This window comes from Ylistrum balloti, unplaced genomic scaffold (assembly GCF_031769215.1).
Source record: "Ylistrum balloti isolate Yb309-2 unplaced genomic scaffold, AGI_CSIRO_Ybal_v1 Utg369802, whole genome shotgun sequence".
Classification (NCBI taxonomy): domain Eukaryota; kingdom Metazoa; phylum Mollusca; class Bivalvia; order Pectinida; family Pectinidae; genus Ylistrum; species Ylistrum balloti.
Window position 1 is genome coordinate 1116497 of NW_026781979.1, and position 24619 is coordinate 1141115.

Genomic DNA, 24619 nt, shown 5'->3' on the forward strand with positions numbered 1-24619 from the left:
TGTAAATATATATATATGTGGAGACATCTGATATTGACATTAAATAATTAATACACTATGGCATAAAGAACTACTCTTTCAGTCACTTATACATAATGAAAATTATACATATCATCCAATTCTTGCTAAAGTGAGAAAAATAATAGCCTGTGATTTTTGGTTATAGTTATCTCTCACAAATGAATGACTTGTATCACAATCTTAATTGTAATGGTATATGAAGTAAACTTTAAAGCAAGTGTGCAAATACTATGACATTTTAGGCTTGTTCTGTACATCGTATGTACAGTAATTGTGTCTTTGAGCTAGATATTTTACTCTAATTATATAATTGCTCTGAGATCATTGCAATAGGGGATCGCGTACGCGTGCAATTAACGGTGTCAAAACAGATGTGCATAACATGCCTCTTCCACCTGGTGTATTAACGTACATATTAATTGTACAATCAGTTAAATATCAATTTGACTTTTATAGATGTATAAAGTTTCAATCGATATTTGACTAATTTCAAAGATCGTTTTACAAGCATCGATCTTTGGTTTTGGCGTGCTCGTAGATAGCAACTATATGGCGGTAGGGGTAAACCACGAAAAGGACCGAAAAGGAGAAGTAATGACGAAAAGGGGTACTTTTAGGGCGCTTGGGGACGAAAAGGACATTGTTTCCCTTTTATTACCATACACAGAGCTCATCTTCGTAGTTTTAGCGGAATTCTATATCGCACCGGTTTGATTCTCTACTTTTAAAAGTCATATATACGGTACCATTTACACGTCTTGCTCGACGCAGTGTGTGTTATCAAACGCACATACCATGCCATCAACTTTGGTTGAGTGTAAATATTGCTTACCATGGTGGTCATCATAATTATGTCTGCGAGTGGGCATAACCTGTTAGGTTCTGATCTAAACCGGATATAACAACACAGTCGAATCAAGAGGGGAGATCACTCCATGCAAAAACACTATTTTAACCGAAAAGGAAACAGTGACGACGTTTTTTGCGTAGAAATAAGGTAAGCGTCACGGTTAACTTCACAGTCATGAAGAACAATAATCCTTTCAGCAAAAAATTACCTAAGAGTATTACCCCCAACTTGAAAGACAGTCAACACTTTAAACGCATTCTTCTAAAGAAAAATCTACTTTCATTTTGCGGTTTTTCTTGTGTCAGTATTAATGATCAATGCAAGTAGCATTATTTCCTTGTCGTCACGGATGCATGAGAACTTTTCTTTGGAATAGTAGCAAATCTATGCATGTTTTCTGTTCTACCATATGAATTACCCGAGTGAATTTAAGAATATGCTGCTTGCGCATATATACCAACAGTAATTCTGAGATCCATATGTACGTACAGTTGTATGTAACAAGAGGAGTCTGACGTTCAACAATATTATATAAAACAAGATCTCTATTTTCATAACAACTGTGATAGACTGGAACCATCTTGGAGATAAAATTGTGGTGCGTCAATAATCGAGGGGTTTAAGTTATCCCCCGCCAAGCACTGTCAATTAAGGCATTGCTCTCTCCCGTCGCGCAAAAACCATAAACATTGACAAACAAATACTTCTACATGTACAAATACATTGTACATAAACGTACATTGTACAGTATTAGCTATTAAACCCATCCACAGAAACTGGACGTCCTATATATGTGAATGATAGCTATTATACTGACATGAATTATATATAACCCAATCCCCTGGTAAAGGAAATGAACATGTATATGTATATAATTCCTGCTATTTTAATAGTATAATACATGTATATAGAACATCTGATCCCTGTACATGCGAACCCATTTGTATGTCTTGAAATACTTACCAACCTACAGATGTACATATACATACAAGTAATATATATAATGAAAAATATATGTACACATACATTGTACTATATGTAACTTATCAGAAGTATTGTTTAAAAAAAAGTGGAGATCTAAAGCAGACAGTTTGAATTTTGTTCTATGTGACATGTATATGCAAGGACATACTGTGAATAATTTTAGGTATAAAAGTTATGAATTGGTCACTGTAAACTTTCTGCACACATAAATTTACCTGTATGTACAAAATGTGTGATGCACATTGAGCATTTTCAAAATAAAGAAATGGTTGCTATATGTTTGGTTGCCTTGGTGACAAAATGAAAGCCTCTCGGAGAAATCTTATTTGGAAAACCCCACTGAAACTATATTCTTGATTGGGAAACAGGGATGGGGTAGGGTTTTGAATCTGCCATCCTGGTGAGTGTTCTAATTATGTATTAAGTTTTGAATGAATTCTTTATACAGATTTATTGGTTTTACTAGTTTTGTTTGAAAGGATCAGTTTGATTGCTGATATATACATTGTTGTTAATTGGTAATTATATAGAGTTTGTTTGCTTGTTAGCTGGGTTTATCACCCCCATGAACAGCCAAGGTCAAATTGAAGAGAGGTTTGCGTTTAGTAGTCAGTGAATCACTGAAAATCTTACAAGAAGCCCATGGCATACAATCCAGGGTAATTTAAGGTAAAGTGTGTTGCCTGGTGATACAATCACAACAGCATGGAAACACAAATGATTAGGGAGCCATGAACTACCATACACCCTGGATCTTTATTTGAGTGTACATAGGCCAAGACTGTTGACTGAACAGGCCCCTAATTAGATAGGGCATTAGCTTGAGGGTCTTTGTTGTGTCCCATAATCTATGTTGCGCACATTGTAGCATTGATATTGACATATGTCCTTAATCATCTTGTTAACATTTATAGCCTTTATCAATTGAAAGTTTGTAGATTACATGTTTGTCCATCTGCTCCAATAGGACCCCCACCAGATAATGGAAAAAAGGTAATGCTGTGATCCATTTGGCTAAATAAATGATGTATTAAAGGTATGACTATGAGAGCTAAGTTCAGGGAAATTGTTTTTAAACGTTTAAGGTGTTTAATTGGTGAGAGGTCATGCATGTTGCTACATGTATATGGAAATTCAAATTCAATGATTAATTAATGGTGTTGAATTATGTATCTTTTAAGTGCCCATATGTTCTAACTTTGTTGTTTACTGAAAGTTTTTTATTTGCCTATCAGGGAGGTCAAATATTGGTTTTGTTTTGATAAGATGAATAAAACAACTTTAGAATTTTTGTAATCAAATTCACAACTGATTAGTTACATGTTGTCAAAGGACATTCAATATACCTGTATCTGAGGGCCCAGTGGCTTCATTGTATATGGCACTGAATCCATAATTCCCACCAATTAGCATTTATGTTAAAATACAGATATTTGGAGAATTGAGACAGCTTGCCTTGAGGTCACTCTGGTATATATTTGTCTGTGAACATCAGACTTGCAGATGAAGTTTAAAGGATAATTGATGTCATTGACAAGAGTCATCATTAACTCTGACTGACCCATATGCACTTGTAGCAATGTGAAATATGTTAGGATCAATAGTCGTTATCAAACTGAAGGGTCCATATTCATTTGTCGTTCTCTCCTGGAGTGATTATTTTATCAGCTGACATTGCTTAACCTGTAAGTGAGTTCCTCTTGATCATAATACTAAGTCATTAGGCTTTTGATAGATGTCTGATTATCTGGACACACCAAGCATCTGCCTGTGATAATTATCTTTTAATGGCTATAATGTCTGGTGCCAAAATGCCACTGTAATGATGACTTAAAATCAAAGATTTTATTCCAACTGTAATTTATCTTAAAGATAAACTGTCACCAGGAAAAAATGTTGACCTACTCCCTGTTCCTTTCCAAAATAAAATACCTATCCCTTATTTGTATATATGTAACTCAAAGGTGATGATGTTTTTGTTTAAGGTGAATCAAGTTATATCTAAAATTTGGCCTCCATTTGTTTCCATGGTATGATGGTTAAGAAACGCCTGATATGTCAAACTATAGTCATTACACCATTTGACCAAGATTGAATAAAACTGATTGAATTATGCAGGAATTTTTTCCTTTTACAAAAAATCTGTGTGTTGTGAGCAGATTACCATTGCCATTACTGTTTTTTGGGGAAAATGTTTACCTTCTTGTTATTCATATTTCTGAACAACTGAAACTGTTTTAGAAGTTTAAAAGAAGTGCTTTTGGACAAGATTTCTCATAACAAAACCTTCAATTGGTTGCCATGACAACCTATTGGCAACCAGTATGGTTCCATTTTATTTGTAAATCCTTAAACATCCCAAGCCAGCTTAACCAGCTTAATCAGTCAATATCTTCATTTTGACCTACCAGAAACCTATATTGAGTTTCTAAGGTAACAGTGTTAGGAAACAATTGTCACATTACATGACATGATACATTTGATCAAATTTAAAAAAAAAAAAGAAATTAATGAAAAGATGGTTTTGGAGCTATGGCGCTTTAAATGAAAACCAGAATATAGTGATAGGTTACCAAGGCAAGAAAAGTTACAAATATATGTGATCCTTTGTATTATTGTGAATGTATTGTTTCTTCTTACACTTTGCCATAGGATTAGAAGATACAGACATTCTGTCATCTAGCAAACCAGACAGATAAGGTGATTCCAGTATATTCCAGTATACCCCTCCTGTTCATTAAAGCACTGCATCTAGATCTGTTGTCTGTCATTTTTTCTAAAATTTAACATGTAGATTCTCCTTAGTACCTAGTTGTGGCCTTTTAATTTTAGAACTTACAGAAAAAGACTCTTTGATTTGAAAGTGAAAAAATATTGTTAAATCTTGGGTGAATTTGGAAATTGAATTGAATTAAGAGCAAATAAAAGGAAAGAAGAAAAAAGAAGGGAAAATATCCAATCTTTAGAAAACAAAAGAAGAACAAACAAAAGTGGACACTAAGATCGCTCTGGTGTCTCTACCTTTTACTTAACTGATAATGTGTGATAAATAAAACTGACATTTTATCAGCCCTTTGTAATATCTTTTATTGATGCTTCTGTACTTTTTCCTTTCTTCATTCAGCATACCTTATGCACACCAATAGCAGGCAATGATGTATAGCACTGTCACCATATTAGTAATCTGTTTTACCATCATACTGGGACTTTATATTTGTGATGGGAAGTTAAACTCAAGACCAGTTATCGGTAAGTAAAATTGTATTAGGCATTGATGAGATCAGTGAGTGAAACTCTCAGAAAAGATTTGTTTTTCTATTGTATTGTGATGTCAGTAATTGAATTTAAAGTTGGATCTTTTCTTGAAGTCTGAAGATCAAAAGTGGAGGTCACAGTTATTACAACAAAAAGGGGTTTTTGTACAAGAACTTCAGTTGAGTGTACTTATCTAAGTAACTGTCTTTGCTATTAATATCAGATAACTTATTTCTACAAAATAAATTGTGTTTTCTGTGAGCCTGTCAAACTCCATATGTCATGGATACCAGGTACATGTACTTAGAGGAGCAGAAACAGAATTAGGAGTTAAAATTGGATTTCTATTTCAAAAACTTTGAAATAAATGTGTGATTACTATTAATTTACAAAATTTATTTGAAATAAAACAGGTGTTTTGGCTCAAAGCAGTAACCCTGATGATCGTTACCATGGCGACACATTTATTCCTAGTACCTATGTGAAGTGGTTGGAGTCGGGCGGAGCTATGGTTGTACCCATCAGGTAGAAACAAAATAATTGCCCATGAGTTCATATTAGTTTGCTTTCGAGGTCTGTATGATAAATTTTGTAATATATATATAGTCAACTGGGTAGTTTGCTAAGGTTTACAAGCCTAGGAGCTATCTTCAGGCAATTGTTTTAATGACTAAGTAATGACATTATGACATGTTTTATAGCAACAGTATGGGAGGTAATGATGTTACTACCTATAAGGTATCACGAAACTAAATGATAGAGTTAATGACCAGTTAGTAACAGTGTTAACAATATTACAAATATCCTCTTTGCAAGGTCTTTTTGTGATACTAGTATCTGCCATTCTGTTAAGAATAGAACACGGAAAAAGTTCCTTTTCTGCACGTGTCAGTGGAATTTTATGTTTCTCGTAAATGTATTTGTTGTTAAGGTATTCTAATTCTCTCACTTAATACATTTGTTCCTTTTTTACCAACATAATGTTCTTTACAAGTTGGGCATATAATGACTTAAATCTCACATCTTTTGTGTAGGAGTGGAACTGTGTCCTTTGCTCTCTGAACCATATTTTGGTGACGGTAATTATGTGTGATGACAACTAGCACATAGTTGCTGTTTTCTTGTGTGGGTTAAGTTCTCCTCAATACGCTGATGGTACATGGTTTTAGCCTGATCAATACTTCTTATTAACATAGGGTGACGTTGTTTTTTCTTGAAATATTAATTAACCTTTGTTTGCATTTATCATTGTAAATAACAATGGTGCTTATATATCTGGCAAGGCAGAAGTGTATGTTTCTTTTGGTATGTATTTGATGTGTGTTACTGTGTTGATTATAAATATCTAACTGATGCAGAATGTACTTGCACGTGAAACCTATATGTACATATTTATACAATTTTTTTGTATGTAGATATAGAAAAATAATAAAACTGGAATTTAAACTTTCTAATATATATATAGATATACATTCAACTTCAATTATTCAACATTTTCTTTATTATGTTCATATTCCCATGTTTTCAAAATGTTTGGAATATTAAGAAATAGGTACAATTTAATATTTGACATAATTAAGCTACACTCGCTCATTCTTTGTCTAGTCCAACAGAAACTCAACAATCCGTGTTTTACATCAGCCTTACTGCAACTATAGTGTATAACCATTTCTATCATTGAGTCCAAGCTTGATGCCAACCTTGGTTTCTTTCAGGATAAGTACAGCAGGTGAAACATAATGGCATTAACGATGCACTGTTACTGTATCTGTAAGAATGAATTGATATAGTGTGTAGCACCTGTTGTATGATGTAGCAAAATTTATTAGTGAAATCAATAAGAAGTAGTATTATTCCTAATAGTCTCCCTTTTATAAAACCAATAGTGTATATGGATTTCCAAAGGATACATGAAATTATAAAAAAACATATCATAATTTTGTGTAATGAGAATGACCTAATGAATAATCATGAGATTTTCTTTTTAGAGTTAAGGAAAGTGACCAGTACTATGAAACTCTCTTCAAAAGTATTAATGGGTGAGTTGATAAATTTGTCTCTTTTATTTACATGTTGATGAAATCAATACCATGCATTTTAAAAAGGCATAATTAAAAATGTGTTAACACATTTTAGCAATGAAAGTTATCTCCCTTTAGTCAGATGCTGTAGCCTTTTTACAAATATTAACCTGTTTACAGTGTGGTGTTTCCTGGTGGGGGTGTCAATATCCTGACATCTTACTTTACCAAAGCAGCGAAACTTCTGTACAACATGGCTCTGAAGGTAATGAATCAGATAAAGGTTGTATCATCCAAGTACAATGTATGTTTTCCTACAAATGTAAGGTTAAAGATGTGTAACATCAGACATTACTTGTCAGCAGAATTTTAAATAAAGAATTTCTTATTTGGAATATTCCACAAACAACTGGCAGTTATCTGATGAGGATCAATATAACATTACATATACAATGTTATTATAATTTTTACTGATACTGTTTTTAAATATTAGTATTTTTGGGAAGAAATTTGTTAATAAATTGTGTGGAAGAATCTTTCAGTGCAGACAAAACATGTTTTCTTATTAAAGATAATTCAACTTAGCTCAAGCTTGTTGTGATTGATTAGACCTACTCTTAGTTTTGCCTATTCTTCCATTGCTCTACATACTTTAAGTTATCCAGGCAAGATATAAATCACCTACCAAATCTGAATTGCAGTTACTTTTTATACTCTATTCTTGGATTGATCATGAAGAGATAAATGGTTCATTACCCAAGTATCAAAATATGGAGAGCCATCTCAGGTCAGTTCTAAACTATCAAATTATTCTCATATAAACATGTTTGCTGATATTTCAGGCTAATGATCAAGGAGATTATTTTCCGCTGTGGGGCACCTGTATGGGATTTCAGCAGCTGACTGTCCTCACATCAGGAAAAAACCTCCTCAGTCACCTACATGCTCATGGAATGCTTCCCCTTAATCTTACATCAGGTAGGTCATTACCAAGACAAATTAAAAGGTTATTTTACTTGAAATCTTGAAACTAAGATGATTTTAGCTCACCATTTGATAGAATGATGACAGTTGGTATTGATCAGGCTATCTTTTTGTCCAACATCAAGTACAGACATCTGTCCATTTGACCTGCTGGCAGTAACGTTGATCTGTTTATGTGTCCTGGCATCAAGTGAATACATCTGTCCATTTGTTCTTGCATCAGGTGAATCCACTTGTCCATTTGTCCATGCATCAGGTGAATTCATCTGTCCATTTGTCCTTGCATCTGGTGAATCCATTTGTCCATTTGTCCTTGCATTAGGAGAATTCATCTGTCCATTTGTCCTTGCATCAGGTGAATTCATATGTCCATTTGTCCTTGTGAACTATAAAAAGATAATATGTAAAATTCAAAATTATTCTAGACATAAGTCAGATGTTTCATCATAATGTATCTGCCTATGTTAATTTCTTACTGACATCTACTGTGAACATTTATGTATTGCCCAGTGGCCAGAGGCATTCTGTGGTTACTGAACTTGCATCAAGTGAATTCATCTGTCCATTTGTCCTTGCATCAAGTGAATTCATCTGTCCATTTGTCATTGTATCAGGTGAATTCATCTGTCCATTTGTCCTTGCATTAGGTGAATCCATTTGTCCATTTGTCTTTGCATCAGGTGAATACATTTGTCCATTTGTCATGCATCAAGTGAATTCATCTGTCCATTTGCCCTTGTATCAGGTGAATTCATCTGTCCATTTGTCCTTGCATTAGGTGAATCCATTTGTCCATTTGTCTTTGCATCAGGTGAATACATTTGTCCATTTGTCCTTGCATCAAGTGAATTCATCTGTCCATTTCCCCTTGTATCAGGTGAATTCATCTGTCCATTTGTCCTTGCATTAGGTGAATCCATTTGTCCATTTGTCCTTGCATCAGGTGAATACATCTGTCCATTCGTCCTTGCATCATGTGAATTCATCTGTCCATTTGTCCTTGCATCAGGTGAATCCATCTGTCCATTGCTCCAACTGTTAGGTACATCTACCAGGCCATGTAAACAGACATGATTTAATAAGCTTTTAAATGATTTTTATCATTCATGAGATAAAGCCATAGTTATCATGGTCCCTGTCTAGAGTAAAGTTTAGTTTGGCCATGTCAATATTATATGAACATGATCTCTCCTGACAGTAGGTCCAAGATATATCTGTCTGCCCTCTGGAAATTACAACATATCTAACAGATGATACCAAAAAATATCAAGTGGGATATTTGTCAAATTGTTTGTAGATTATGGACAAAGTCGACTTTTGGAAGATTTACCGATGGACATATGGACTTCCCTAACATTATTCAATGTAACAGCCAATCATCACAACTGGGGACTGTCTCCCAAGGTAGGTTATCACCTCCGAATTCCTCACCATAACATTGATACACACATGCTCAGGGTGGTAGGTTATCACCTCCAAACTCCTCACCATAACATCACTACACACATGCTCAGGGTAGATTCTCACCAGCCAATCATCACAACTGGGGACTGTCTCCCAAGGTAGGTTATCACCTCCACACTCCTCACCATAACATTGATACACACATGCTCAGGGTGGTAGGTTATCACCTCCAAACTCCTCACCATAACATCACTACACACATGCTCAGGGTAGATTCTTACCAGCCAATCATCACAACTGGGGACTGTCTCCCAAGGTATGTTATCACCTCCGAATTCCTCACCATAATATTGATACACACATGCTCAGGGTGGTAGGTTATCACCTCCAAACTCCTCACCATAACATCACTACACACATGCTCAGGGTAGATTCTCACCAGCCAATCATCACAATTGGGGACTGTCTCCCAAGGTAGGTTATCACCTCTAAACTCCTCACCATAACATTGATACACACATGCTCAGGGTGGTAGGTTATCACCTCCGAACTCCTCACCATGACATCGCTACACACAAGCCCACAAACCTGCACACAAAAGGTAGTTAGTCACCTCCAAACTCTGTAACGAAACACCTCTACACACAAAGTAGGTTGGCACCTCCAACATCCTCACCATAGCATCCTTTGTAAGTACCTGCACACAAAAGGTTAGTAGTCACCTTTTAACTCCACACCATAACATCCTGTGTAGTTGGTAAGTACCTCTATACACAAGGTTGTCACCTCGAAACTCTTTAAGGAAACACCTCTACACAAAAGGTAGGTAGTCAACTCCAAACTCCTCACCATAACATCCTGTGTAACTGGTAAGTACCTCTATACACACAGTTGTCACCTCCAAACTCTGTAAGGAAACACCTCTACACAAAAGGTAGGTAGTCAACTCCAAACTCCTCACCATAACAGCCTATATGAGTACCTCTACACACAATGGAGATAGCAACCCATATTGTATTCTATATATCTACATAGTACCAGGGTTGAACAGCATGTTATTGTGAGGCGTTTGGAGATAGCAACCTATATCATATTCTAAATATCTACAAACACCTCACAATAACATGCTGTTCAACCCTACACGCAAGATAATGTTTTATGTTGTGGTTTTATCTTAGATATCAGTCTATGATTTTTTTTTTATCTTCGTGTAAGTAAAACATTCTACAAGCAAGTTTTAAATTTTATATGCCACACACATTTACTTTGTAGAATTTCAGCCAGAACCAAGCGCTGCAGTCCTTTTATAGAGTATTGTCCACCAATGTAGCAAACAATGGGGAAGAATTTATATCTACATTTGAAGGTGAGTCATCACATACATTCTGTCAAATTGGAAATGTTACAGAAGTTTGTAGAGAAAAATGTAAAAGTACACTTCACCCTAGTAACGTGCTGTTTCTATATCTGCCACAAACATATTTCTGAATATTCAGGCAAAAATGACATGATGTATTGGACACAAGGATTATACTTCCTGATGTTTTTGAAAAAATAGGATTACACATAAGTTATAACCAGGTATTTTATTATCACCAAAACTGTCAAATGAAAATGGTTTTTTTGGGCTATTTTACAGCTAAAAAATATCCTATTTATGGAGTTCAATGGCACCCTGAGAAGGTTCCCTATGACTGGGATCTTGGTGATGCCCTGTCTCATACCAAGAGAGGTGTAAAGGTTACACAGTATTTTGCTAACTTCTTTGTGGAAGAATGTAAGTTGACTTTCATTTTTATACTGTTCTAAGGGAACCAATTGATATATGTTTTTAGTATCCACCAGTAATACACTGTTCTAAAGGCAGATAGTCTTTGAAACCCTAGACAAACCCTAGACACCAGTATAATAGCCTACTGTTACATGTATGTGTCCCTTTGTCAAGGGATACCATACCTGTACCACCAGTGCACTGGGTTGCCTGGATGTGTCACATCGTGCTCTGTAGCAATCTCAGTTGACTGGTTTGTTTATTTCTGAATCCTGTTCTCTCATGATTTAAATATCTATAACATCTATGTTCTTGAAAATAAGACAAAACGATTCTCACTCGGATTTCTATGTCTGAAAAAAAGACAGAGAGGTGAACACCATTTCTGTGTCCTATGATTGATGCTGTGGCTACGTGGTACACCTCCCAAGTTACAGTATTAGGTTTCAAAGTTGTGTTATTTTCCCTGTGTAGGTCGGAAGAGTGCCCACCAATTCCCTGACATGGACACACTGCTGTCTACTCTGATCAGCAATTACAATCCTCACTTCTCTAAGGACAAACGTTTTCAGGAGGACTATTATTTCAACTTCACCCATAATTCATATGTGCTTGTGTGATCTATGAAAACATTTGCATGAAATGATCCAGGTAGCTAATTAATGTGACCCGAGGTAAGTGTAATAACCAAAAGCACTGTCAACTGGGTTTTACAAAAACATAGGTGTTGTAAAGATGGGTTGCAGTGAGGAAGGAGTTATAAGTATGAGTGTGCAGTTATTGAAATGAGGAAGGAGTTACCATTATGAGTGTGCAGTTTGAGATATAATTATGAGTGTGCAGTTTGAATTACCATTATGATGTGTGCAGTTTGAGTTACCATTATGAGAGTGTAGTTTGAGTTACCATTATGAGTGTGCAGTAACAGTGTGAGGAAGGAGTTACCATTATGAGTGTGCAGTTATAGATGTATGGAAGGAGTTACCATTATGAATGTGCAGTTACAGACATGAGGAAGGCATTACCATTATGAGTGTGCAGTTACAGATGTGAGGAAGGAGTTGCCATTATGTGTGTGCAGTTACAGACATGAGGAAAGAGTAACCATTATGAGTGTGCAGTTACAGATGTATGAAAGGAGTTACCATTATGTGTGTGCAGTTACAGACGTTAGGAAGGAGTTGCCATTATGTGTGTGCAGTTACAGATGTATGGAAGGAGTTGCCATTATGTGTGTGCAGTTACAGACGTGAGGAAGGAGTTGCCATTATGTGTGTGCAGTTACAGATGTGAGGAAGGAGTTGCCATTATGTGTGTGCAGTTACAGACGTGAGGAAGGAGTTGCCATTATGTGTGTGCAGTTACAGACGTGAGGAAGGAGTTGCCATTATGTGTGTGCAGTTATTGCCATGAGGAAGGAGTTACCATTATGAGTGTGCAGTTACAGATGTATGGAAGGAGTTACCATTATGTGTGTGCAGTTACAGATGTATGGAAGGAGTTACCATTATGTGTGTGCAGTTACAGATGTATGGAAGGAGGTATCATTATGAGAGTGCAGTTACAGATGTATGGAAGGAGTTACCATTATGAGTGTGCAGTTACAGATGTATGGAAGGAGTAACCATTATGAGTGTGCAGTTACAGATGTATGGAAGGAGTTACCATTATGTGTGTGCAGTTACAGACGTGAGGAAGGAGTTGCCATTATGTGTGTGCAGTTACAGATGTATGGAAGGAGTTACCATTATGAGTGTGCAGTTACAGACGTGAGGGAGGAGTTGCCATTATGTGTGTGCAGTTATTGCCATGAGGAAGGAGTTACCATTATGAGTGTGCAGTTACAGATGTATGGAAGGAGTTACCATTATGAGTGTGCAGTTACAGATGTATGGAAGGAGTTACCATTATGAGTGTGCAGTTACAGACATGAGGAAAGAGTAACCATTATGAGTGTGCAGTTACAGATGTATGGAAGGAGTTACCATTATGTGTGTGCAGTTACAGACGTGAGGAAGGAGTTGCCATTATATGTGTGCAGTTACAGATGTATGGAAGGAGTTACCATTATGAGTGTGCAGTTACAGACGTGAGGAAGGAGTTGCCATTATGTGTGTGCAGTTATTGCCATGAGGAAGGAGTTACCATTATGAGTGTGCAGTTACAGATGTATGGAAGGAGGTACCATTATGAGTGTGCAGTTACAGATGTATGGAAGGAGTTACCATTATGAGTGTGCAGTTATTGCCATGAGGAAGGAGTTACCATTATGAGTGTGCAGTTACAGATGTATGGAAGGAGTTACCATTATGAGTGTGCAGTTATTGCCATGAGGAAGGAGTTACCATTATGAGTGTGCAGTTACAGATGTATGGAAGGAGGTACCATTATGAGTGTGCAGTTACAGATGTATGGAAGGAGTTACCATTATGAGTGTGCAGTTACAGATGTATGGAAGGAGTTACCATTATGAGTGTGCAGTTACAGACGTGAGGAAAGAGTTACCCTTATGAGTATGTAATTATAAAAGTAAGGGAGGAGAGATAAACATGTGGGAGCAGTCATAGACTTGAGGAAGCTAAGGAGTAATGGAGGTAAGAACAGAAGGAGGAGTCACACCAATCTGAAGCAGTAAATTGACAGAAATCTATATTAAAATAAAATTTTCACTGAAACAATCGTGAACTACTTATCATTCCCGTGACTGCTTATATCGTGCCCTTTTGGTCCAAGCTCTACTTCTCGTGAACTACTTATCATTCCCGTGACTGCTTATATCGTGCCCTTTTGGTCCAAGCTCTACTTCTCGTGAACTACTTATCATTTCCGTGACTGCTTATATCATGCCCTTTTGGTCCAAGCTCTACTTCTCGTGAACTACTTATCATTTCCTTGAATGGTTATAGTGTGCCCTTTTGATCCAAGCTCTACTTCTCGTGAACTACTTATCATTTCTGTGAGTGTTTATAATGTGCCCTTTTGGTCCAAGCTCTACTTCTAAATGCAATCAAAATATCATAAACATTGTTCCAATAGTTGTGTATATCCATATTTATTGACTGTACGTCAGACTCCAGTGGAAGAAATGTAGATATTTGGGAGTTATGTATGGAAGAGTGGTGGCGTTACAGATCTGATGTAAGTATATACATGGCAGAGGAGTAACAGATTTGGGAAAGGAGGTATATATGAGAGGGTAGAGTTAGAGATCTTGGGAGAAGTTATGATTATAAACAAGATGGTGGAGTTATGATTTTGAAGAAGGAGTTATGGATAGTAGGGGGGAGTTAAAGAAATGTGGAGGGAGCCATTGGTAGATAGATAGGGGAAGGAGTTATGTACTTCAAGGGGTTGGTACAGACATGAGGAAGGAGCCATTGTTATAGAGGTAGGGGAAGGAGTTACATACTTCAAGGGGTTGGTACAAGCATGAGGAAGGAGTAAAAGGAAGCAGTAACAGAGAAGTGAGCATGATAGAGATGTTGATGTGAGGAAATAGAAAGGGGGAGAATTCTGGACTTTAGAGAATTATGGAACTGGAGAAGGAGTTTTTTAATAGGGGAGAGGGGTGATTGAAGAGAAAAGGAGCAAGAATATTTTCACTATTAAAATCTTTAAGAAGTTATTTAACAATAGGTGTAATGCACTTTGATGTCAGTTGTATATGCTCTCAATATTTATGCAATTAATACCTGTATGCAATTAGAACTCATTACCATTTTCTAAAACCATTTTATTAATTTAGTTTTACTAAATAATACCATCTTCAAAATGGATTTACTGCTTGCAAAATCCTGATTTTAGTGCGCTACATATGAACGTATGTAAATCCTATTTTCTGCTCTTTATTCATTTAATTGATGATATGTATTAGGAATGATCTTCAAATGATGGCTGTCTGTCAACACTGTAGTAATTTTGAATTTGCTCAAACTTTGAGGAAATACATTTTTGTACATTATTTTACTTACTGATAAGCTGTGCCTTTTTTACCCCACAGCCGGAAAGGGTGTGGGGTATTGCGATCACGCACGACATCCGTCCATCTGTCCGTCCGTCAACAATTGCATACCGCTTATTATCTCCAAAACGACATCACCAGCGATCACCATTTTCGCTGGATATGTTGGGCCTATGGACCTACACAGCCTGTTGAGGTTCTTCACAATCTTAGCCCTGCACCCAATTTTATAATAAGGCTGTGGGGTATTGCCCGTGTTTGCGGAGCTATTTTTCATGATTAACGTTACATTGTACATGTTTGTCAATTACAATATGCTTAGGTGCTATGAAAAAAGATCTTACTTGTATACAATGTCCAATATATTTATGAATCTATCGACAGGTTATGCTCCTCCAATTTTTCTGTCAAAATGGTGTTCATTGTGATATGTCAAGGTTAGCTTGTACTAGCCGTTAATACTTCATTAACTCTAGTGTTTATTGCTTTTCATCAGAATGTTTAAGTTCTGTTGAAATTATTATTTTATATTATTGCACTGTAAGAAGTATATCAAATCAACATTATACTTTGTTTTATTTTAATTAATACTATATCAAATGGTTAGATAAGTAAATGTTAAACTTCTGCAAAAATTTCCCCAAATAAATTGCTGCTTGAGTTTCAGTGTAAATGATGTAATAAGTTTCCATGTAATAAGAGACATGAATTATTTAAGAGAACTATATTCAATGTAATAACATTATTAATAGTAACAGGTACTCTTGTAATTTAATTTATTTCTGTTTTTTATGTGTATATTGACTTTTGAATTCTCACATGTACATGTAGATAATTAATGTGTAAGTTGTATTCCTTTGGTACTGCACTATTTAGTTGACAGTTTGAAAACAAGTGTCAATATACATGTATATGATGAAATGTTAAATTACAGTGTACATAATTGATGCTTTTTTCACCATGTCTTTCGATACATCTGTCTCAATTGACACCTAGAATACTGGTATTTCTCATTTTCCTTATCTATTTTACTTGTATCGATCTGTTATTGATGTTATAGGCAAAAGTACAGATGGATTAAGCTAATACCCACCTTGTTTCGAAGTGTTATTGCTATACATGTGGTGTTAGTTTAAGTATCACACATGCCCTTTCTCTGCATTTGAAAGTGAATATCAAATGATACATTGTGTTAATATAAAATATAATGCTTGACCCTATGATATAATATGATGTATACATGGTTTTACAGGAATACATGTGTATACACCTAATATTACTGGAACCTGTATATGAATTATATAGAGCATGCATATTGCATTCACAAAGTGTTTAACTTTCAAGATATTGTCAAGTTTTCTTTGATGATGCAATGATATATACATAACTGATATATATGAAAAATGTCTGAATTCAGTTTTATCATATTTTAATGATAAAAGAAATATATTTTGATCAATAAAATATCTGTTTTCAATATATTCCCTTGTTGAATTACATCATTATACAACAAATAACATATTTATTGTGAAAGTTAGTTGTACAATTATAACAGTCATTTTAATTCTGAAAATGAATTCTTTTTCCCGATATTTGATTTACAGAATATACAGTATATAACTCAACATATTGGAGAAATTATCATCACATTATACTGAATTGTGAATTCATCGTAATCAAGGAAAATTCATCCGAATGTTGAAAGTCGCAGATAAATTAAATCTGCAAGTATGGTATACTTTTTATCACATGTTGAATTCTAATCTGGCATCAATGCAAATGCAGAGGAGGGATGAACACATTGTTAAAAACTGTTTGATTCCCCGTTAAATACATGAAACCTGTCAATAAATATATATAAACAACCTTTTTCACTGGCTCTAAAGATTAGTAATACAAATATGTAAGATGAGTATGCATGTTGCCCACAACAAGATATCTTGAAAACTTTGATACCAAAGATATGTATTTTGGTTAAATTCAAATCAAGTAATTGTGATGATTCTGAAATAATGCACGTGTTAAACATGATTGTCAATAAGTATCAAATCTTTGTGTTGTGATTGGTATACCTATAATACATTCTTTTCGGGTTTTCAATTCAATTCAGTTTTATTCACTTTCACAAAATAAATTGTTCAGAGAAACATATTTACAGAGTTGTGTTCCAATAGATCGCAATATTTCCTTTCTTTATACTCAATACCGTGCCATCGGTTTTCGCCGTCTAGGATTAGATGATTTTTTGTTTGGACGCGTCCCCAGTCCAGATGAGAGCGGTTCAAGGTGTCTGGATGGCGTCAATATTATCTGATCTGTGACCAATTTGGGGTTGTTGATTCCATCCGACGTACTTAACTGTTGGGTAAATGTGACAGAGTCATTTTTGTCAGGGAATGTTTGTGTCAAAGCACTATTACCTGGAGGAGTAGTTACTGAAGGTCTGTTGTCTGTAATACACTGATCCTGTTTATGGTCAATGTCCACTTTATCCATCAAGTATGCAGAAATAGTCTGGTCCTCATTCAGACTCCTTGATCGAGTATGCTTAGTTCTTGAGAAAATTTCAGATATGCCTCTTTCAGGAGTGTCCAGCAGTCCATTTATAAGCCGCAATCTGTTCTGTTCTCCAATTCTATGTTGATCGTTTTCCAGCCTAATCTTCGAACTCTCGTCAGACCTTGTTCTTGTGTGACGTTTCTTTGTGTACATTTTTTTCCGTCCAGTGTAGACATCTACGACCGGTAAAGGTGTGACAATTGCTTCCAAGATTTTTTGGCCGAGTTTTCTTGCTGTATCTACATCAAGCTCAAGTCGACTTGGTTTTAATCTGGATTCCACTTCATCTGTTGATACATCTGGAGGATAAGGCTTACTCCTGGGTGATTTCTCATTGGCAAGTGATGTTGGCTGGGATAAGGATCCGCTAGGTTTATCTTGTCTGTCATTTATAACCAAATTTTCTTTCACTTCATTGGCTAATGGTTTTATGGATAGAGAGCTAGTATGTTCCTCTTCGGTACTTTTAGATAGAGAATACACGGAATCTTCTGTGTGAATCGCTTGTGAATATTGAAGGTTGTTCTGAGAGCCTGGGTAAGGCCATGGTTCATCCTTAGCATTTGGTGCCGGCGAACTGTTTAACCACGCCACAGTGTAAGGCAAGTTGCCAGCATCTCCCTCTAGGGAAGACACAGACTGCAAACTTGTCCGACTCTGGGATCGGATATTGGACGTTGTGCTCAAGTCACCAGTACTAGCACTTGTACTAAATGAATCTGAAAAGTTGGCCGGGAAAGACAACCTTGAATAAACACTGCAGCTGCATGCCAATTGTGGGTGTGACCAACGCTGCAGGTTTTCTGCGTGCTTCTTGTAGTTGCTTTCAGACAAAGCGTTGCATAACTGTTGAATTTGATCTGACTTCTTATTAGAGTTGTCTATTTGAAAGAAAACATGGCTCCAGAATTCTTTACGAACTTTAGGTAGACTATGATCTGAATATGACAGCAAAGTATTTAAGTAGTCCATATCTATGATAAAATGACTGCAAAGTTTGTCAGCAACACGTCGAATGTCAACGTCTCGCTTTACTACACATATCAAACATTTTGATGCTCTAGGACCTTCATTCAGTTTGCTGGAATAAGCCTGTTGGATTTTTTCATAAACATGGAAATTGTCACTCTTAAGTTTCTTCATAAATATATCAAATGCAGATTTGTCCCGGGTGTAAATGGCATATATAAGTTTACGTATCCTGGCCTTTGTGTCTTTTTGGTAGCGAATGTCGGACGCCTCGCCCTCTGTTAGACAACTATCCTCTTGTAATTCGTCGATGAGAGTAGTGCCATCTACCGTTAGCTCTTTGACGATGTACTCAAAATATTCTTGTAAGCATTCTTTGTGTACACCTTCCATACCACTTACGTCACCGTCGCCACCTATAAAGAGGAAAGAAAAGATACAAATCCGCATGTATGCACGTCAGGATTCACGCAACGCTGTCTGGGATTGATTAACTATCATCTCATTTTTTTTTCCTTTTTATAAAGCTGTCAGTGAGGACTGCATGCTCGTGTTTTCATCAATGAAAGAAGTGGGGAAAAAACAAAAACAAAAACAAAAAAAAACAAAAAAAAAAAACAAAAAAACAAACAAAAAACAAAAAAACAAAAAACAAAACAAAAAAAAAAAAAAAAAAGGCAAGGAGAAGAAAACAGACATTAATGTTACATTCAGGCTGTCAGATTAAATTCGTTTTCTACACTATATCACCTTAATCATAAACACAGAAGAAAGAATTGAATTCTGATTTTTTATTTATAAAGTGAATTAAAATGTAATTTGTGCCTAATGGATAGGTTAACTTCATCTTCGGTGCATAGGATGTGATGAGCAATTCACCGTTAAACATTTTCTATTGGACTGCATTGACCTTCTGTCTACTCGAGAATGTTTATCGTAACATTACAGGTCTAAAATCCCTTTTTGAAACTGTTGCGATTTGTAAAATTCTACATTATCTGAAAAATGTTGGTCTATATAATAGACTATGACGTACCATTTTAATCTTTTGTGTTAACATACCCATTTAAGATTTTTGACATTTGTCTTTTACCTTTTGGTTTGTTTAATGTTGTTTCCTTTTGGATCGCTGTGTATTTTACCGTTAGATGGTCCTAATGACCTTTTATGCGTTGACGAGCCGTTAAGAATTATTATTATTATCATTATTATTATCATTATCACTCGTAACAGTATCAATTGTTAAATGGTCACACCAATAATAAACATTCTCATTTTTTTCATTTTTTTCTTTTTTTTTTTGGCCTGGACCAGATTTTTATACCAGAAAAATGACCAAATAACGCGGAAAGGACATGAAATAGTTGATGCAGTTATTTTATAAATATACGTAAAAGATAGATAAACAAAATGGAAAACGCAAAAATGTTATGCGATGTGGTGTTTTACATGACAACTTGGAAATGTTTCATGCAGGTTTGCTATGTCGCTTGATCGTTGTTAGGAAGAAAAAAATATATCTTCGACAATGTTCGATTTATCTCCCTTCGTCCATACTTTTTGGCGATAAGATCTTCATTCCACGACTCTATTATTCTATGAAAGATATCAGTATTGCATAAATGATCATACATATTTTAAAGCGTAAATGATTTCCGACATTATTCTAAAATCGGAACTTTGTACTTTTGTTTCATTTTCGGTAGGCCTACCACCATGGATTTCATATCAATATCCGTGGTACCACAATGTCTCCGAGATCGAGTTCATCAAACGATTTATCAAATAGATATTTGAAATACTTTTTACTTTTGACAGTTGTCTGATTATAATAAATTAATTGAAAAACTTATAAAAAACATTAATACCAAACAAGACAGACTAGTAGTGTAAAGCTAGCTATTTATGATAAATTCTGGTGGTAACCTAAAACTCCTACCGAAATTGCGTCATCAAATTTGTGCTTATAAAGGTTAGTAATTATTTTAATATCGGCGACAGTTTTGATTACGTGTTCATATTTTGGTATAAGCTTTGAGTCTAATTATCAATTTATAGCAAATTATGAAAAGCTTGTTTAAACTCTTGAAAAGTTAATAAGCCTTTATGATTTTTTTCTTATTTGTGTTATATCAGTCTTGTAAATCGAGTAAGCTCAACATTCTAGTGATAATTTCGTGTACAATCGCCAGCAATAATTTATCAACTCTTTTTTCGTTGAAAGGAAACCTATGTTTGCAGTCGTCGTTAATTGTATATGGAAATTCATGGCATGACTGGTTAATATTTTGACTTAAAAACGAAAATGTTAATATTTTCTTGGACGATAAATATACTCAATATGTACAGATTAGTTGAAAGGAGTAATGGAAAATACAGCTCCTAGCTGTTGAGGTTTGAATTTGGTCTATAGCTTGAATTCTTCTTTATGGTATTCATCTTCACTAATACAGATGATTCTGATGAGGCTATAGTGACCCTTCGGTCTCTTGCCAGACATTCTACCAATAGTCAAGAGATATTACCAGTAGCCAAGTCCAGAAAGGCGATCATGAGTACCTTCAACTTCTACATATTCTAGGGTCAGTGGGTTTTATCATTTTAAAACATACACTTTGTAAGATCTTTGTCATTCCATTTACCACTTCCTTTAGTCCTTTATTTAGATACACATAATACACTTAGTATATAACACCTGATTAATGTAGCGCTCAAGGCATTGAAAAGTGTTGAGAAATGAAATAATGAAAAATCGGTTGTTGTAATGATATCATAGGACTCATAAGGATGATTTGGCGAGACTTGTTGAAAGTTTTTGAATGATAATTTCTTGTTTTTGTACTCAAGATATCTGATATACATAGTATTCAGCTGTTTTTTTTTTTTTTTTTTTTAATGATTTTTTCCCTTTATAAATATATTATTTCTACTGTACCTGTGCGTGTAAGACCCGGATGTGATCTGTGACGTGATTCGTAATTCGGTTGTGGCACTGGAGAGGAAAATACGTTGTTCTCGATACGGTGGTTCAGGACTTGTAATAGAGCTTTGATACTGGCCGTGCTTTGCGTGAATTCGCCATACATTCTGGCTATGTTTACACTGTTAAGTCTTGTGGCTTCTTGAATCTGTTTTTGATTCTCCAAAATATTCTGAAATTATAGCAGACTGTTTTATTTAGAATTATATTACCCAACTTGTCAATTAATAATTCGGCAAATAGATATCTGTAGCATCATGGCTTGACTCTCTTATTCAAGAGTAATATTTCAATAAAAGTTACCAAAAATGCTGATGGAAAACAATCGATTTTTCATGTTAGAAATCTTGTTTCATACCAATAAACACTCAAACTACTCAACTCAACAAAAATCTTATTCCAGATTTCCAACAGTTAGATGACACGTTGTTTATACACTTTTATTTTTTATAAATAAAGTAACGAAATACAATTTATTCTGCTTTCAATTCGTAGGAGATAATGAAGATATTTTGTATAGTGGCATTTGAGCTATGGAGAGGAACGTGGTTAAAATTTGAGTCAATGGAAAATACGAAAAAATACGACAATAATGCTTTCATTTTTCCTTTTTTTATCTTTTCATTGGACTGAACTAACAATTTGCTTACTTTAATGTGAACTCTTTATGCATTCTGTAAAGTTCACTTATTAAAGGGAACGCCTTGGATTTCAGATGGTCTTCGGCCTACTGTGACCAACACAACGTTTGACTCCAAGATAAATGAGATACTACCATGTACGTATGTATATGAACCACGCACTAAGCAGATGATTAGGAATTATATTTGTATAGCAATGGTCTATAAACAAACTTCCTTGCTGCTTTTATGTATGAAAAATCCTCTGTTTATTTTTCGAATAAAAAACAAAACAAAACAAAAAAGACAAAAGTGAAAAGCGTACCATCAGTTTGGCTTTATATTTTGCAAAAGTGAATTCAATGACTGTAAGAAATATATTCTTTAGAAGATTTAAAACTTTACGTAATAATTATATTGTATTTAAAAGGATTGAAGTTGTTAATACAAAATTATTACAGGAGGACTTCCTGGTCTAAATATGGACATATATATATATATATATACCTGTAGACACGATGTGATATCGGCCATTGTACTGTATGCAGTGTTCATAAACTATATCGTACGTGTGTATTCCATGTTGTTGAAACTGCAAATATAAAGCAAACCTCAGTTACACATCAATAAGGATTACTTTGGAGGAGAATTACGTCACAATAGGCATGTAATGTACATGTACTTAAAAGGCGATTCATTGACCGATCGCTATGAACGAGTGACCTACATTTTGTCTGTAACACGAAACGTGTGTGTTTTAGCAAAACGTCATAAATACGAGAATATTCCCTTTTGTCATAAACATGTCTGAGTATGTCATTGTACATCATTGAAATTCCTTGTAATGTGTTATAATATATTTCCATTTGGTTATGGCGTATTATAATTGGACTGTAGTAATGTTTTAAATACTCTTGAGTTGTCTATCTGCATGTATATGACCCCTGACCTGTAGTACTATCGCTTCTATGATTAGACTTTTCGTTCTCTTACTTGGAAAATTAACTGATAGTATACATAGTAATATGGTTAGAACAAATAATCTTAACTGTGTCTGCCTCTGTAATTGTGCAATCGTATCCTTGATCTCTTCAATTAACGGTAAACAACACGAGAGTGGCAGCCATTTTGTTTATAGCTTATTAAAAAAAAGAAACACGTGTTATTTTCAAAATATCACCGTAATATTACATAATTTCTGTAATTTAAATTTATAGATAATACAAATATCCACTTCAGTTTCGGCATGGCATTCAATGTACAGAAACTATCAGATGTATGTCACAATCATTACGTTAAATAAAACTAGATAGGTGATATTTCAATGGATCTACATTACAAGGAATTAAAGACAAATAAATGCAAATTTCTAAATATCTTGATTATTTGACATACCTGCATGTGTAATTGCTGAACACTGGATTCACATTTTATTTGTTTTCTTGCACCACCTGTATTGGCAACACACGATGCATCCTCTCATAAACATTCAAATGTTTAAGGGGTACAGTATTTATATATACTATATATATATGATTCTATTTTTAGATATCCGGGTTCACATGGAAAATCCCAGTGGTGTATTCAAAATTATAAGCCTCTTTTTGGTAAAGGATTAAAGTTAAGATATATTCAATGCATAGTTTGTTTCATTCTTAAGTAATATCCTGTCCTAGATTTACAAACATTTACTATATTTCACACTTGACTTGTTTTGGGTTAACATTCAGAACAAGGATCATTTTAAAGTGTTGCTATTCAGAGATATTTGCATATCAGGTCATTTTACAGCAAGGAAAGTTATATAGCAATGTGTACGTCTGTATTGCTAATACGTAAAATGTGTTGAAGATAGTAAAAAGTATATTAACCACAACCTTTACAATTATCGGTGTTAAGGCTAGATACGTAGGACGAAGTTGTTACAAATAAACCAGATCACCATAACTATGAGAAACTAGCTATAGAGTGCTGCATAAAACATCATCCATTAAAAAGGCTTGATTCGACCGATAACTTCGAGGATTCTACAACAGCACTACATTGCCATATGTAAGGGTATATATGGTCTGGCTATAGGGATTACATTTATCATTTAATGACAAACAGTTACAATGATAAACAAGTACTGGTTGTAATGATTACCGTTACATATGTCCCCCAAACACCCTCACGGTCGTAATTGATGTATATAGTATTAAGTGTGATAAGAAATGAGAAACTCTCAGGGACCATTTGCT

The 24619-nt window shown here is 35.0% G+C and overlaps 2 protein-coding genes across 2 annotated transcripts; one reads left to right on the forward strand and one right to left on the reverse strand.

Annotated features, from left to right (window-relative positions):
• The first annotated feature begins 961 nt into the window (after window positions 1-961).
• On the forward strand, window positions 962-16655 carry LOC132544618 (gamma-glutamyl hydrolase-like). Its single transcript, XM_060208241.1, has 10 exons — window positions 962-1018; window positions 4980-5104; window positions 5524-5635; window positions 7099-7149; window positions 7312-7396; window positions 7974-8109; window positions 9413-9519; window positions 10792-10885; window positions 11159-11296; window positions 11765-16655. The coding sequence occupies exons 2-10, from the start codon at window positions 5008-5010 to the stop codon at window positions 11908-11910; spliced, it is 966 nt and encodes a 321-aa protein (XP_060064224.1). The 5' UTR covers window positions 962-1018; window positions 4980-5007; the 3' UTR covers window positions 11911-16655.
• Window positions 16656-17450: 795 nt separating this feature from the next.
• LOC132544587 (uncharacterized) lies at window positions 17451-23816 on the reverse strand. The gene is made up of 4 exons (XM_060208204.1): window positions 23775-23816; window positions 22887-22971; window positions 21715-21931; window positions 17451-19195 (listed from the first exon to the last, which is right to left on the reverse strand). The coding sequence occupies exons 2-4, from the start codon at window positions 22932-22934 to the stop codon at window positions 17451-17453; spliced, it is 2010 nt and encodes a 669-aa protein (XP_060064187.1). The 5' UTR covers window positions 22935-22971; window positions 23775-23816.
• Between the last annotated feature and the right edge of the window lie 803 nt (window positions 23817-24619).

Coding starts and splice junctions, on each gene's coding strand:
- LOC132544618 (XM_060208241.1), top strand. CDS start 5,008: ATGATGTATAGCACTGTCACCATATTAGTAATCTGTTTTACCATCATA. Junction 5,105..5,523: donor AAACTCAAGACCAGTTATCG/GTAAGTAAAATT, acceptor GAAATAAAACAG/GTGTTTTGGCTCAAAGCAGT. Junction 11,297..11,764: donor TAACTTCTTTGTGGAAGAAT/GTAAGTTGACTT, acceptor TTCCCTGTGTAG/GTCGGAAGAGTGCCCACCAA.
- LOC132544587 (XM_060208204.1), bottom strand. CDS start 22,934: ATGAACACTGCATACAGTACAATGGCCGATATCACATCGTGTCTACAG. Junction 21,932..22,886: donor ATATCACATCGTGTCTACAG/GTATATATATAT, acceptor CTATAATTTCAG/AATATTTTGGAGAATCAAAA. Junction 19,196..21,714: donor TCCGGGTCTTACACGCACAG/GTACAGTAGAAA, acceptor TCCTCTTTATAG/GTGGCGACGGTGACGTAAGT.